Source organism: Rhipicephalus microplus, chromosome 7 (assembly GCF_043290135.1).
Source record: "Rhipicephalus microplus isolate Deutch F79 chromosome 7, USDA_Rmic, whole genome shotgun sequence".
Classification (NCBI taxonomy): domain Eukaryota; kingdom Metazoa; phylum Arthropoda; class Arachnida; order Ixodida; family Ixodidae; genus Rhipicephalus; species Rhipicephalus microplus.
The window spans coordinates 167,316,002-167,328,769 of record NC_134706.1 but is presented as its reverse complement, the minus strand read 5'-3'; the positions used below and the strand labels follow the sequence as shown (position 1 = coordinate 167,328,769).

The window sequence follows — 12,768 nt, the reverse complement described above, 5'->3', positions numbered from 1 at the left end:
GTATAGGCATTTTAGACAACTCATCCAAGAGCTTTCAGAGCTTCGCAGAAAATAGACATTGCTGGCATTAACCGATATATGTGCCACCATGCCTGTGAATGCTTTGCAACACAATTTCCAGAATATATTTGCCTTTGCTGCATTTTCTACCTGGCATATGCTGTGTTGCAAAAGGCAGTTGAACTATTTGCTGCATTGAATTCAATATCTGTTTCTAAAGTGTATACTAATGAATTGTAAAGTCTTATTGCATCTTATAATCCTTGCAGAAATCAGGCAGTCATATGCACGGATGTTTATTTGAACAGGTACATGTGTAAGGACTGGCTCTCACCTATGCCAGGTTGGATGATGAGGGGTCTAAGCAAGCAATGATCCTGTGATACTTCGAATGGCATTTCACCAGCAAAGCGTTGTTTTTAAATGATGCAAAAATAAAACAAGGTGTAATTGCAAGATCCTGGGTGACTTTTATGGTCTCATAGTTTCCTGAAAGTAACTCCGGCACTGCAGTCGTTTAGTTGCCATGGGAATGATGGGTACTTCACAGATTTGCCTAGTTTTCGTGTTTGCAGGCTTCCAATGCGCTTGTGGCTGTGTTTATAGCTATGCATTTATTTTAAACCTTTGCTAACTTTGTCTTGTGGCAAAGCGAATTCAGGCCACACGGAGCTAAAAGAACGAACATTAGACACATTCGTGTACTACCCATCCCTGCCATGCTAGCTGACGTGCTGTGCGTTGCCGCTGCCACAGACACTAGCATCAAAGTTCTCTATGTTTCATTCAGAGCATGGTCTATGCTTTATAACATCCTCCAATGTATCTCTATGCATGGTCTGCACTCCTGCTTTTATTTCAATTTTATGTGACGACAATGTGCCACTTCTGGCCAGGTATGTTTTTTACTTGCCATCAAGTTTGCATGACTGCTTGTTGGACAAGGGCGGGTTGTAGAAAAAAAAGAGAAAAACATCATGTCGAGGTGCTCGGTCACATATTATAACGTTGCGCGTGTCCTCACAGCTTCACCGCCTTACACATGCATGCTGCACTGAAGCGCCAAAAAAGAAAAGAAAACACGGCCGCGTTTTTCTGCAGGACGCAACAGAAAAATTTTGTTTTTGTTCGAACCTTACTTGCGCCAATAGTCAATGTTTAATCAGTGGCGTTCTTTTGACTTAACGATGGCGTATTAGCTTGTCCGTGTAATATATCAAGGAGGCGTTGAATATATGAACGGGCGAGGCCGGAAACTTTACTTTTTTTAAGCCGCACAATGGTGTTTGGAAGGTCTTCGTGTGGCATGGCACGTTCCTATTCATAATGCGTAGCTTAGAAGTCAGTGCTGAGCATCGGCTAAAGCCAATTAACCCTGACGTTACGACCGCGACGTAGCGGAGTGTGATTTTTCCGCATCCCCCTTTCTGACCAGCGACGAGGCAAGGCTTGCAACAAGTACGTGATCGCGTCGTTTTGTGTTGATTGCATACGACTTAGTAAACATCCAAACTTACATCGTTGGTAACAGGCCGGCAAAACGTTGGGCAGAGCGAGGAGCGCAGCGCAGCGGCGATACAAGGCGCGCGCACTGCTTGAAACATAAACGATTGCGAGATGTCAATCGTAGAGGGTTTTCCTTTTCTAGATCACATCGTCCCAGTGCCCACTTGCGTCATGAACGAGCCGGCTTTCGGTTGCGAGAGGCGACAGGTGGGCGCACACGATTTCTTCGCGAGTATCTAACTCAACTCGGCGCAGGTCCAAAAGCCTTGGCAGGGCTTTGCGAGCAAGGCGGCCCCCGCTAGCTGCAGCAGCAGGGTGAGAAAGCATAACTCCTTCTCGGTGCAGCGTAGGCTGTTCAGTGGCTGTGTGTGTTGTGTTCCCATATAGATATGCTGCCCAGTCTTACATTTTGGCTGCAACACATGCTTAGATACCGTGCAGTATGTATAACATTAAGGTGTTTTTGTGCAACAAAAAAACTAATAATAGGCTTCAAATAGCGAAAATATCTTTAACATCTGAAGTACTTAGCGAAGTTAAGCGCCAAAGCGAGGCGATGGCAATAAAACTCTGAATAACAAGAATATTTTGCGAGTTACACATGATGGAAACAATCTGAATAAAATTTGCTCGAACGTTAGCAGTTATGTTCAAACAAGCGTTTGCGCTGTTCAAGTGGGGAATTAGACCACACACACAGACCGAAGGTCTGTTCAAACAAAAGTCCAGCTTCAGTGCTCGATCCGCTACATGGACACGGCTGTCGGCAGTGTCACGCTGCATTGCGGGTGAACAAAAATACCGGTGAAGACGAATAACGAAATTGAATGTATTAGCAAGTAGACAAACTTCGCGAGGCGCACCTAACGCGAAGCAATATGCTGTGTTGTCACCCGATGCATCAACCTGAGTTATCACGGTAGTGTTACCGTACAAAACGAAAAAGAACCGAAACTAACGTCATGGACACCACGCCCTTGTTTTCCGTTCTCGGTCTTTTTGTGCAATAAGAAAAAAAAGAAAGTAAATGAACTACCGACATGCCCATGTATATGCGTCTTACATACGGCTGATGCTTATAGCTAACAGGCGCCGTCCCCACACATGTATTAATTAGTAAACTAAAATTTATGTGCAGCACGAGCGGGCCCCGTTAAAAACGGCTGCCAACAAATGGCACCGCAAAAATCTGTTCAATTTCTTCGCTGAACCTCAGCGGCGCACGCTCACTCTGCTTTGTACTCCAAACAAACAAAAAAAACTTGCCCACAATCACACTTCACCATCATCCCCGTGAAACAGTTCGGACAGATATTCTCGCTAAGTAAACAAATGCTGATTTCTCATCAACTAGTTGAAAACCAAATTGTTTTAAGGCGTTATTCTCGTGCTCACGCAGTTAGCAAAGCACGGAACGGAACAACGTGCGAGCGGTACTCACTATTTTACTTCGAGTGCTCCACAATATGAATCCACAGGTCCAGTCTTCAGGATGGTGCACCTTCGCAATAATCAGCACTGACAGAACACACTGGTGGAGCACACAGTGCAGGCACATTTCAAACTAAACACCGACAAATAAACTCTACCGATCGAGAAGCCACGCGCACCACACGCACACACACGGGAGGGGTTTTCGCCAGCGCACGCAGTGACATGTAAGACGATGTTGACCCCTTTCCTGCGCTGTGCGTCCGGCGCGCAGCAATACGGGGCGTCCAAGGTTGTCTAGGCGACGAGACTTCATGGCATCGGCGCGCTTTCAAACCGGCTAGATGCGGGTTAACGCTAGCTCCGGCCCTCTGCTGATAGCGCGGGCGCTGCTTTTTTTTTTAGGGGCGAAGCTCCTGTTTAGAAAAAGTTTATTCTTTCATAGGACGAAACAAACCTAAGAGACATGCGTCTGTATAACAGGTACAATAACAAACAAAAGACAAAGCACAACACACACTACACATTTAAACTAAAGTGTCCAAGTCCGTAGCATGTCCATAGTCCGTTGTACTAATAACTGTACATATACTACGTAAATGCACTAATCACAATATGGACAATGTACATGATGATATATGTACATAATTTACAAGACTTGGTGAAGATGTTAGAAAATATGTACAACAGGTATCAATATTCATAAAGGTTACATAACTTACAGCATTCGAATGAAATGCATATATAGGAGAGCTAACACCCATATTGAACACACACAAACACATAAAAATAGTAAGCACATAGTGATTACATGCACCAATCAGACATTGACAGGTGACCTGGCTATAGGAACCAGGCCAGGTGGAAAACTAATTGAACGCGTCTGTCAACTACGGACAGAAAGCGGCACGACCATTGTCGCAGAAATTCTTCCTCCCCAAGGAAGAACAATTCCTCCGACAGAAACGATATGAGTTCAGAGTAGAGGCGTTCCAGTATTGGAAAGAGAGCACGACGACGATGATCTGTCGCAACAGCTTCGCACCTATTACGCCATAAACAAAAAGCTCCCGCAGCTATTAGAAGGCGTGCAAAGCGACTACGCGGGCAGCGACCACATGTTACAAAGCGATTAACACCTAGGCCGCGAAAACTAGTGTTAACTGACTTCCAAAACACCTTTGCAATGACACATTGCTGCAGCATATGCTGGTTAGACTCCTGTAACGGGCAGTTAGGACAAGCGGAAGATGGGACCATGCCCCACCTCTCCAGTCTGTCCCGTGTTGGGAGTACTCTCCATCCAAGACGCCACATAAAGTCACGGAGGTGCCCAGGCAAAAACAATGCCGTTATCGCGCTCCAGGAGACATGTCTCGATCGTGCTAGACGGGCTGGAGGAACCAGAGGAAGCAGAAGAGCCGCCGTTGTATCTACAATGCGGCTTTCCAGAATGTCCACATTGGGACAAACCTGCTGCGCGTGTCGATAAAAAGATACTGCCGTTGAGTAAAATGCAGGTACGTGAAGTGTTTGCGGTGCAGAATTAAGCCGTGCATCTGGTAGTAAATAGCGTAACTTGGTGCCTAAGAAATAGCAGGCGAGATCACGCGCGGGGCACTGATCACCATGCAACAACCGAAGTAAGAATCGTAGGGCAAGTAGCCGGCAGCGAACAGAGACGGATGGGAATGCGAATCCACCGCAGTTTCTCGGTTGCCCAAGAGCTGCTCGGCAAACCAGCTCTGTTCCACCCGACCAGAAAAAGGAGCCAATGAGGGATTGCAACGACCTGGTGATTTGTAATGGGGGCTGTAAGACATGAGATATATACCATGCTGTCACACCTGTCCCGTTATGAGGGAGGCGATCGCCGGGCTAATTCCAAGAGCCGAAGTATCGGCCCCCCGAACCGCACCACGAAAGCGTGGACAATTTAGAAGTGGTCCTTATTGGTGCGCCAGCGGACGCCGGCTGTGGCCCAAAGAACAAGACAGAGCCGAGAGTTGATAAACAAACAAAATTATATTCTCATTAACGGCAGATCAAAAACAATACACACGTATGCACACTCCACAATAGTTACATACAATACGTCACCAAACAGACAATGTACTACACAGTACAATCAACCACACTTGAAACAACGGACACAGACAACAATACGCACTACAATGCAGTCGCATGCATTGAACAACCAAGACACTTAAAGACTAAAGAGATATAAAACCTATTCAGTCCAAAGTCCTTGGAACAAAAGTCGAGATGATACTCTTCCGAGAATCACTCACTCAAAGTCCAGCGTTGTTGTCGTTCCGCAGCTCTCGAAGTTCTCTCCCAGGAAACCTCGCGTCCTCAAATGGCCACTCTCCAAGCTTCAAACTTCTTCGCCGGAAATCCGTCGGCTTCACACACGCAGCTGTTGCCCGCGTCTTCGCTCGATAGCGGTAAACCCACGCTCTTGCCTGTAGCTCGAGCCGTCCCTACGGACCAAAAACTTCGCCGACTACACGGCGGACTCTCTACGCACTCTGGCGCTCACTTCCGTCTCCTCCTGTTCTGTCACTACGGGCAGAACCTTCGCCGACTACACGGCGGAATTCCTACGCGCTCCGGCGCTAACGTTCCGTCTTCTCCTGATTTCTCGTCTCGGCTGCTCGGTTAAATACCTTGCGCGCGACTTTCCAGAGGTTTCTCGTCATTTCGTCGGCGCGATACGCAGCGAAGGCTGGGGAGAGGCACGAGACGGTTCGACTGCCCTCTCCCGAGGATGATTCACTCGGTCTGACTCCGCCTCCTTCGTTCTAGAAAAATCGCGGTCTTGCTGGGCCGCCGATGTGGGGTGAGGAGGATCGTCTGCGAAGCCGTGCTTCTGCGGGGAGAGCGCGCGCCCGGGAGCCCTGGATGTTGGCTTTCTTTTTTTTTTTTACCTCGCGGCGTTTCTGCCGCCCGTTGTCGCAAGGATTTGGCGGCGCGCTCATTTTTAGCGCTCGTTCTGTGACACTGCCCCCCACTTTAAGAATATTATCTCATAATATTCAAGACCACACAAACGAGCGCGAAAAGTCACCACACACTCTCACAGACTGTAACACCATCAGTCGCTCATGACACTTCCATTCACAATAGATCACTTAATACAATTGTACATTGTAACTCAATTACACAGCACATGAAATATAACCACAGGCACATGAGTACAACACTCCACCACACATTCTCACTATACAAATGTACAAAGTTCTCTCACTACAACAATGGTACAATACTATACATCACATCACAGCACAACACTTCGACACTTGTGACACAGGATACCGCAACATTAACACAACATATGGCACTCAACACTGCCAAACACATTCTGCTTTGACCTCAGCACTTATCCTGAGTACTTCGAGCAGCGCTTGCGCCCCTTTTTGCGGTGCTCGCTCGATCTCTTCTTGTGTTTCCACGTTCGGCGAGCCCTTTCCAACGACGATATCTGAGGCGTCGTCTCAGCCATCGCTGTCTCTTCCGACACCGTTAACGCGTCATTACATTCGACGGGTCCTGTCTGTTTATTTACCCGCTTGATCATGCCTCTACATTTTGCCCGGCTGGCCAACTCCGTCTCCTTTACACTGTCGGTCGGTTGAGGTCGTGCCGACGTAAGTCCAGTTGCTCGGCCCGTGAACTTATTCGACCCGATCGTCTTCTCCTTCGCTGTCTCTTGCGCCGCAGCTTCACCTTGGGCTCTAGTGAGATCCGTCACGGGATACTCCTCCACTGTATCTCGCGGCCGCTGTGTTGGCGAGGGCTCTATCTTCGGGTCTTCTCCCAAACATTCTGGATCACTTGGCCCTCGCGCCCCGTCGATGTTTCCGATGACAAGGTCATACAGGGGGGTCGTCATGCATAAAGCAGTAACCTTCCCGCTGAAGTACGGGGTTTCAACCTCAATTTCTGCTTCGGGAAGCATCCGAACCGTACGGTCAATTAGGCAAACCGGTTTCGTTCTGCCTGTCAACTCACTTTCCCGTACCAAATTTCTCCGCACGATAACAGTAGAACTGCCGGTATCTCTTAACACCGTAATCTTTTTGCCCGCAACTTTTCCAGGCAGCGTTGGCATTCCTTTCGTAACACCGGTTGGCTGTTTTGACATTACAGCACCCACAATAGGAATTTTCTCCCCATTCTTCAACTCTACGAATCCATCGGTGACGGCATTATTATCAGATTTCGGTGCCGCTTGCACACAAGATACCTGGTGAGTTTGACTCACTCCGTTCCGACAAGCGTCTGCTTTGTGCCCAGTCTGACCACACTTAAAACATTTTACTGCCGTAGGGCTCGTAAAGATCGTTCGACAGTTTTTCGCGCGATGACCCACTCGGTTGCACAGAAAACATCGCGGAATGCTCTCTGGTGCACGCTTCTTTTCTTCGGGAGCCAATTTCTTCGAATCATCGGGACAATCCTTCTTGACCTTGGCCAGATTAGTGCCACCTTGCGCTTCCAAGAATTGATCAGCCAATTCCAGCATGTCTTCAAATGAGTCAGCCTTCCTCTCTTTTAAGTACAGTGACAGACTTGGGTGGCAACTAGTAAGAAATTGTTCTCTAATTAGCAGCTCTCTAACCTCATCGTACTCCTGCGCTGTCCCTGAAAGTTCAATCCATCTGTCGAAATAATGGCTAAGTCGGGCGGCATACTGCGTAGCCGTCTCACCATCAGCTGGTTTTCCTGTCCTAAATCTGTCCCGGAATCCTTCCACGGTAAATCTAAATCGCTTCAGCAAAGCAGCTTTTACCTTTGCGTAGCTGGCTGCATCGGTCGGCGTCAGCCTACCGTACACACTGAGCGCTTCACCACACAAGCAAGTACTCAAAGCAGTTGCCCATTGCTGTTCCGGCCAATTCTGGCTCTTCGCAATTGTCTCAAATCGGTGAAGGTACGCGTCAAGGTCGTCCTTCCTTTCATCAAACGCTACGAGCAGCTTGCTTGGGTTCAAGCGGAAGCCGTGATCTTCCCGTTCACTGCTTTCAACTCTAGCTTGGACGGGAGTTTCGCTTCGCTGTTGCAAACGGAGCCGCTCGAGTTCCATCTCGTGCTGCCGCTGCCGTTCCCTTTCAGCCATCTCCGCTTCTCTTTCTTCTCTCGCTCTTTCGGCTGCCAACTTTTCTCTCTCCAGCTCCAACTTCAATTGCTGCTCTCTTTCTTCTTTCGCCCTTTCAGCTGCAAGCTTTTCTCTCTCTAACTCCAACTTCAATTGTTGCTCTCTTTCTTCCTTCGCCCTCTCTGCCGCCAACCTCTCTCTTTCCAGCTCGGCTGCTTTTTCTTCTTTGGCTCTCTCTTTTTCTTCTTTTTCCTTCTGGGTGACCCACTTCCGTAGTTCGGCGCCAGAAAGACCCATCTTCTCACCAAGAGCAACTAACTTTTCGAGATCCATCGCGTCTCGCAAATAAAACCTTGCCGCGTGCAAAAAGTATCTGCCTCACTCAGTCTATCGGAACACTCCACTGCACTCGTCAACGAGAACACTGAACAACACACAGAATTGTTCCGATAGCACTATCAACAACTCGAGGCTCCTTCTCACTACTTTGGACACACTGTGCACCAAAAGGTCCTATGTCGCGGACGCCAGATTAATTGTCACACCTGTCCCGTTATGAGGGAGGCGATCGCCGGGCTAATTCCAAGAGCCGAAGTATCGGCCCCCCGAACCGCACCACGAAAGCGTGGACAATTTAGAAGTGGTCCTTATTGGTGCGCCAGCGGACGCCGGCTGTGGCCCAAAGAACAAGACAGAGCCGAGAGTTGATAAACAAACAAAATTATATTCTCATTAACGGCAGATCAAAAACAATACACACGTATGCACACTCCACAATAGTTACATACAATACGTCACCAAACAGACAATGTACTACACAGTACAATCAACCACACTTGAAACAACGGACACAGACAACAATACGCACTACAATGCAGTCGCATGCATTGAACAACCAAGACACTTAAAGACTAAAGAGATATAAAACCTATTCAGTCCAAAGTCCTTGGAACAAAAGTCGAGATGATACTCTTCCGAGAATCACTCACTCAAAGTCCAGCGTTGTTGTCGTTCCGCAGCTCTCGAAGTTCTCTCCCAGGAAACCTCGCGTCCTCAAATGGCCACTCTCCAAGCTTCAAACTTCTTCGCCGGAAATCCGTCGGCTTCACACACGCAGCTGTTGCCCGCGTCTTCGCTCGATAGCGGTAAACCCACGCTCTTGCCTGTAGCTCGAGCCGTCCCTACGGACCAAAAACTTCGCCGACTACACGGCGGACTCTCTACGCACTCTGGCGCTCACTTCCGTCTCCTCCTGTTCTGTCACTACGGGCAGAACCTTCGCCGACTACACGGCGGAATTCCTACGCGCTCCGGCGCTAACGTTCCGTCTTCTCCTGATTTCTCGTCTCGGCTGCTCGGTTAAATACCTTGCGCGCGACTTTCCAGAGGTTTCTCGTCATTTCGTCGGCGCGATACGCAGCGAAGGCTGGGGAGAGGCACGAGACGGTTCGACTGCCCTCTCCCGAGGATGATTCACTCGGTCTGACTCCGCCTCCTTCGTTCTAGAAAAATCGCGGTCTTGCTGGGCCGCCGATGTGGGGTGAGGAGGATCGTCTGCGAAGCCGTGCTTCTGCGGGGAGAGCGCGCGCCCGGGAGCCCTGGATGTTGGCTTTCTTTTTTTTTTTTTTACCTCGCGGCGTTTCTGCCGCCCGTTGTCGCAAGGATTTGGCGGCGCGCTCATTTTTAGCGCTCGTTCTGTGACACATGCACGGCCGCAAAACACCGTCTGTGCTAGATACCTTCTTTCGAGCATCGGTAAATCATACTCTTGTGCTTCCCGGACGTGTCGTTTTACATCTTCGACTACTGAATTCCCCAAGGAGGCTGATATGCCGTAGAAAGTATAATCAAGCCCCAGAATGCGAATAGAGTCACTTTTTTGAAGACTGAAAAAGGAACTTAGACTTGCGTCTGGTGAACCAATGAATAAATATCGACATTTGGAAAAATTTAACGCAGCACCTGAAATCGTGCCATACGTAGTAAAAAGTCGTAGGCTACGGGATAAACTGTCCTCATTCTTCAAATACAACGTGATGTCATCAGCAAATGCTGTCACTGTCACGGTACCACTACCTGGAAGAGGAAGGCCTCTAACGTAAGGATCAGCGATTAGCGATTGAAGGAATGGTTCGAGGCTGAATACAAAAAGCGCAGGGGATAGAGGACACCCCTGGCGAACACCACGGGTAACCGGAAATGGCGCACTCTCTAAACCATCAAGAAATAACGTGCTGCGTATATTTCGGTATGCGTTTCTGAGAAGCTCGACGAAGTTTTGTGAGAAGCCAAATGCTGCCATTACGCTAAATATAAAGCTATGTTCGAGGCGATCGAATGCCTTTTCCTGGTCAAGTGAAACCAAGAGTCCCCGAGCTGATCTTGCTAACGTGTACGCAACTATATCGCGCGTAACAAAGGAGAGGCTGTGGATTTCTCTTCCAGGAATAGAGCACGCTTGATGATGACCTATTAAGGAGGGCATCAGGCTTCTCAAACGCCGAGTGATAACTGCCGCGAAAGTTTTATAATCAACGTTGAGGAGCGTTATTGGTCGCCACTCCTCTGGGCGAACTGACGATGAGTCATGTTTAGGTATTAAAACAATTCGACCATCGCGAAAGCTATCAGGAAATTCAAAATTCTCGAAGCAGCGGCAAATAACAGAGGTGAAAAGGGCACCAATGTCGTCCCAAAACGTTGAATAAAACTCAACAGGCAACCCATCCGGCCCGGGGGCCGAGCCACGCTTCATGGAAGACAGTGCCTCTTTCACTTCGTCAGCTGACGGACTTGTGCATAGTTGTTCAGCTACTTCAGATGAAATTTGAGGGAGCCTACTTAACATTGTGGCTGTCTCGGTGGTACCGCGTTGTGATGACATTGTCGTACGAGCCATGTTGGCAAAGTGAGCTAGGAAAACTGATTGATCACGTGTCGGCGGTAAGGCAGTGTGTAAGAATCTGGCCGCCGGAGTTCCTAGTCGACTCGACGGGTTGAGAAGCGAGCTTTTCGCAAATCGTAGAACCTCAGAATGAGCACAAGGATTACGTCTGCAACGCCAAGCAGCCGCCGTCAATGACGAAGCTGCAATGAGGCGTTGAAAACGACCCCTTAACTCTCGCTGCCATGCGCGCATCAAGGGAGTTAGTCGATCAACCCGAAGAGCAATACGCAGCTTTGTTGCAGTGTCCGCTAGTTCTTCGGACGTACGGCGTCTATGCGCCCGCCCTGATACTAAGCAGTGTAAACGCCACTGTGTCTTGAGCGCATCCCACACCTCCGGACAGCATCCCAAAAGAGAGGTGCGCACTATTCTAGATAAACTGGAGCGTGAACGCGCGTCGTGCAGAATGCGGATGTCAAGACGCCAAGGTCTCACTGATGATGAAAAGGGAAAGTGAGCCTCGAGCGTCACTGGTCGGTGGTCTGATACATAAACAGGGGATGATGGTCATGTTACTACGTCAGAGTGCGATACGTAAGAAGCTAGCACGTTCGGCAGATAGAAACGATCCAAACGACTAGACGACGTGCTACGCCGCCAAGTCCAGGCATACTGTGGTCCATGCACTAGTCTGTACGTATCTGTCAAAGAGAAATGGTGCACTAGGCGACGCAGCTCTCGCGCGTTCCAATCAGAGCGACCCCATCCTGGACCTTGCACGTCAGCTCGCGTGTCTAATACACAATTAAAGTCTCCAATGAGTATGACATGACGACCGTCTAGAAAATACACGTCCAGGTCACGGAAAAAATCGTTAGACATCGCTGCTTGAGCTGGCCCATAAATACACAAAACACGCAGCTTGAAGGATGATAGAACGCAGCCAAAAGCCAATACCCGCCCATTCCCGTCATAGAAAACATGATGATTGCGCAGAAGAGCGCGGTTAAAAATAATAATTCCAACTCCAGAGGAGCGAGATGTAGCGAAGGAAAAATAACAGTCTAAATTAAAAGCGCGTTTGAATGCATGAACGTGGCCAATGGTGAAAAAATTTGTTTCTTGTAAACACAGAATATCACAATGTTCTGCGCGGGCTATGCTGATAACCTCGGCTTGCTTTACTGGGTTACGGAACTCCTTATGGCGAAGCTCCTTATGGCTTGGCTTGTGCGTCTCTCGTAGTACGTAACCGCCAGTGGCACATACCCGAAATAGGTATAACATATGACCTCCAGGGTGGTGCTGGTGAGAGATTTTTTCTGTGCGTTGTGTAACAGTAAAAATAGTGTTCAATGTACATGCCAATGGCTGCTAATAGGGAATGAGAGACAGGAGCATTCGGCTTTTAGTATACGCGCACGCTGCGATCCCTATTAGCAGCCATTGGCATGTACATTGAGCACTATCGCTCAAGAAGGGGTTGCTACATTATACTCGCCGGGTGTAACCTCCTTAGTTTTAGAAAGGTTTAGCGAGCGTTGTGCCGCAGGGCCATGAATACATTGAACTAGTATGTACCATGAAGGATTTCGAGGTGGTTAAAGGGGGGAAGCAGCTACGAAGCGCAAGCCGTGAGATATTAAAAGCGGAATCCTCCTGTCTCTCATTTCACATTAGCAGACACTGGCATGTACATTGCGCCCCGCCGCGGTGGTCTAGTGGCTAAGGTACTCGGCTGCTGACCCGCAGGGCGCGGGTTCGAATCCCGGCTGCGGCGGCTGCATTTCCGATGGAGGTGGAAATGTTGTAGGCCCGTGTGCTCAGATTTGGGTGCACGTTA

At 48.7% G+C, this 12,768-nt stretch overlaps 1 protein-coding gene across 3 annotated transcripts in view; it reads right to left on the bottom strand.

The window, feature by feature from the left end:
* LOC142767703 (uncharacterized) overlaps nucleotides 1-3,174 on the bottom strand; it is a 30,937-nt gene extending 27,763 nt beyond the window's left edge. Inside the window, exon 1 of one of the 3 annotated variants that reach the window (XR_012885122.1) lies at nucleotides 2,948-3,170. Coding sequence is in view for 1 of the 3 variants with exons in the window: in XM_075869908.1 (XP_075726023.1) it covers nucleotides 2,948-3,064 (117 nt within the window). In the remaining 2 variants the exon portion in view is untranslated. Of the gene's footprint in view, nucleotides 1-2,947 lie in introns of all 3 variants that reach the window. The other 2 variants (XM_075869908.1, XM_075869909.1) reach the window with 2 other exon arrangements.
* Nucleotides 3,175-12,768: the final 9,594 nt, after the last annotated feature.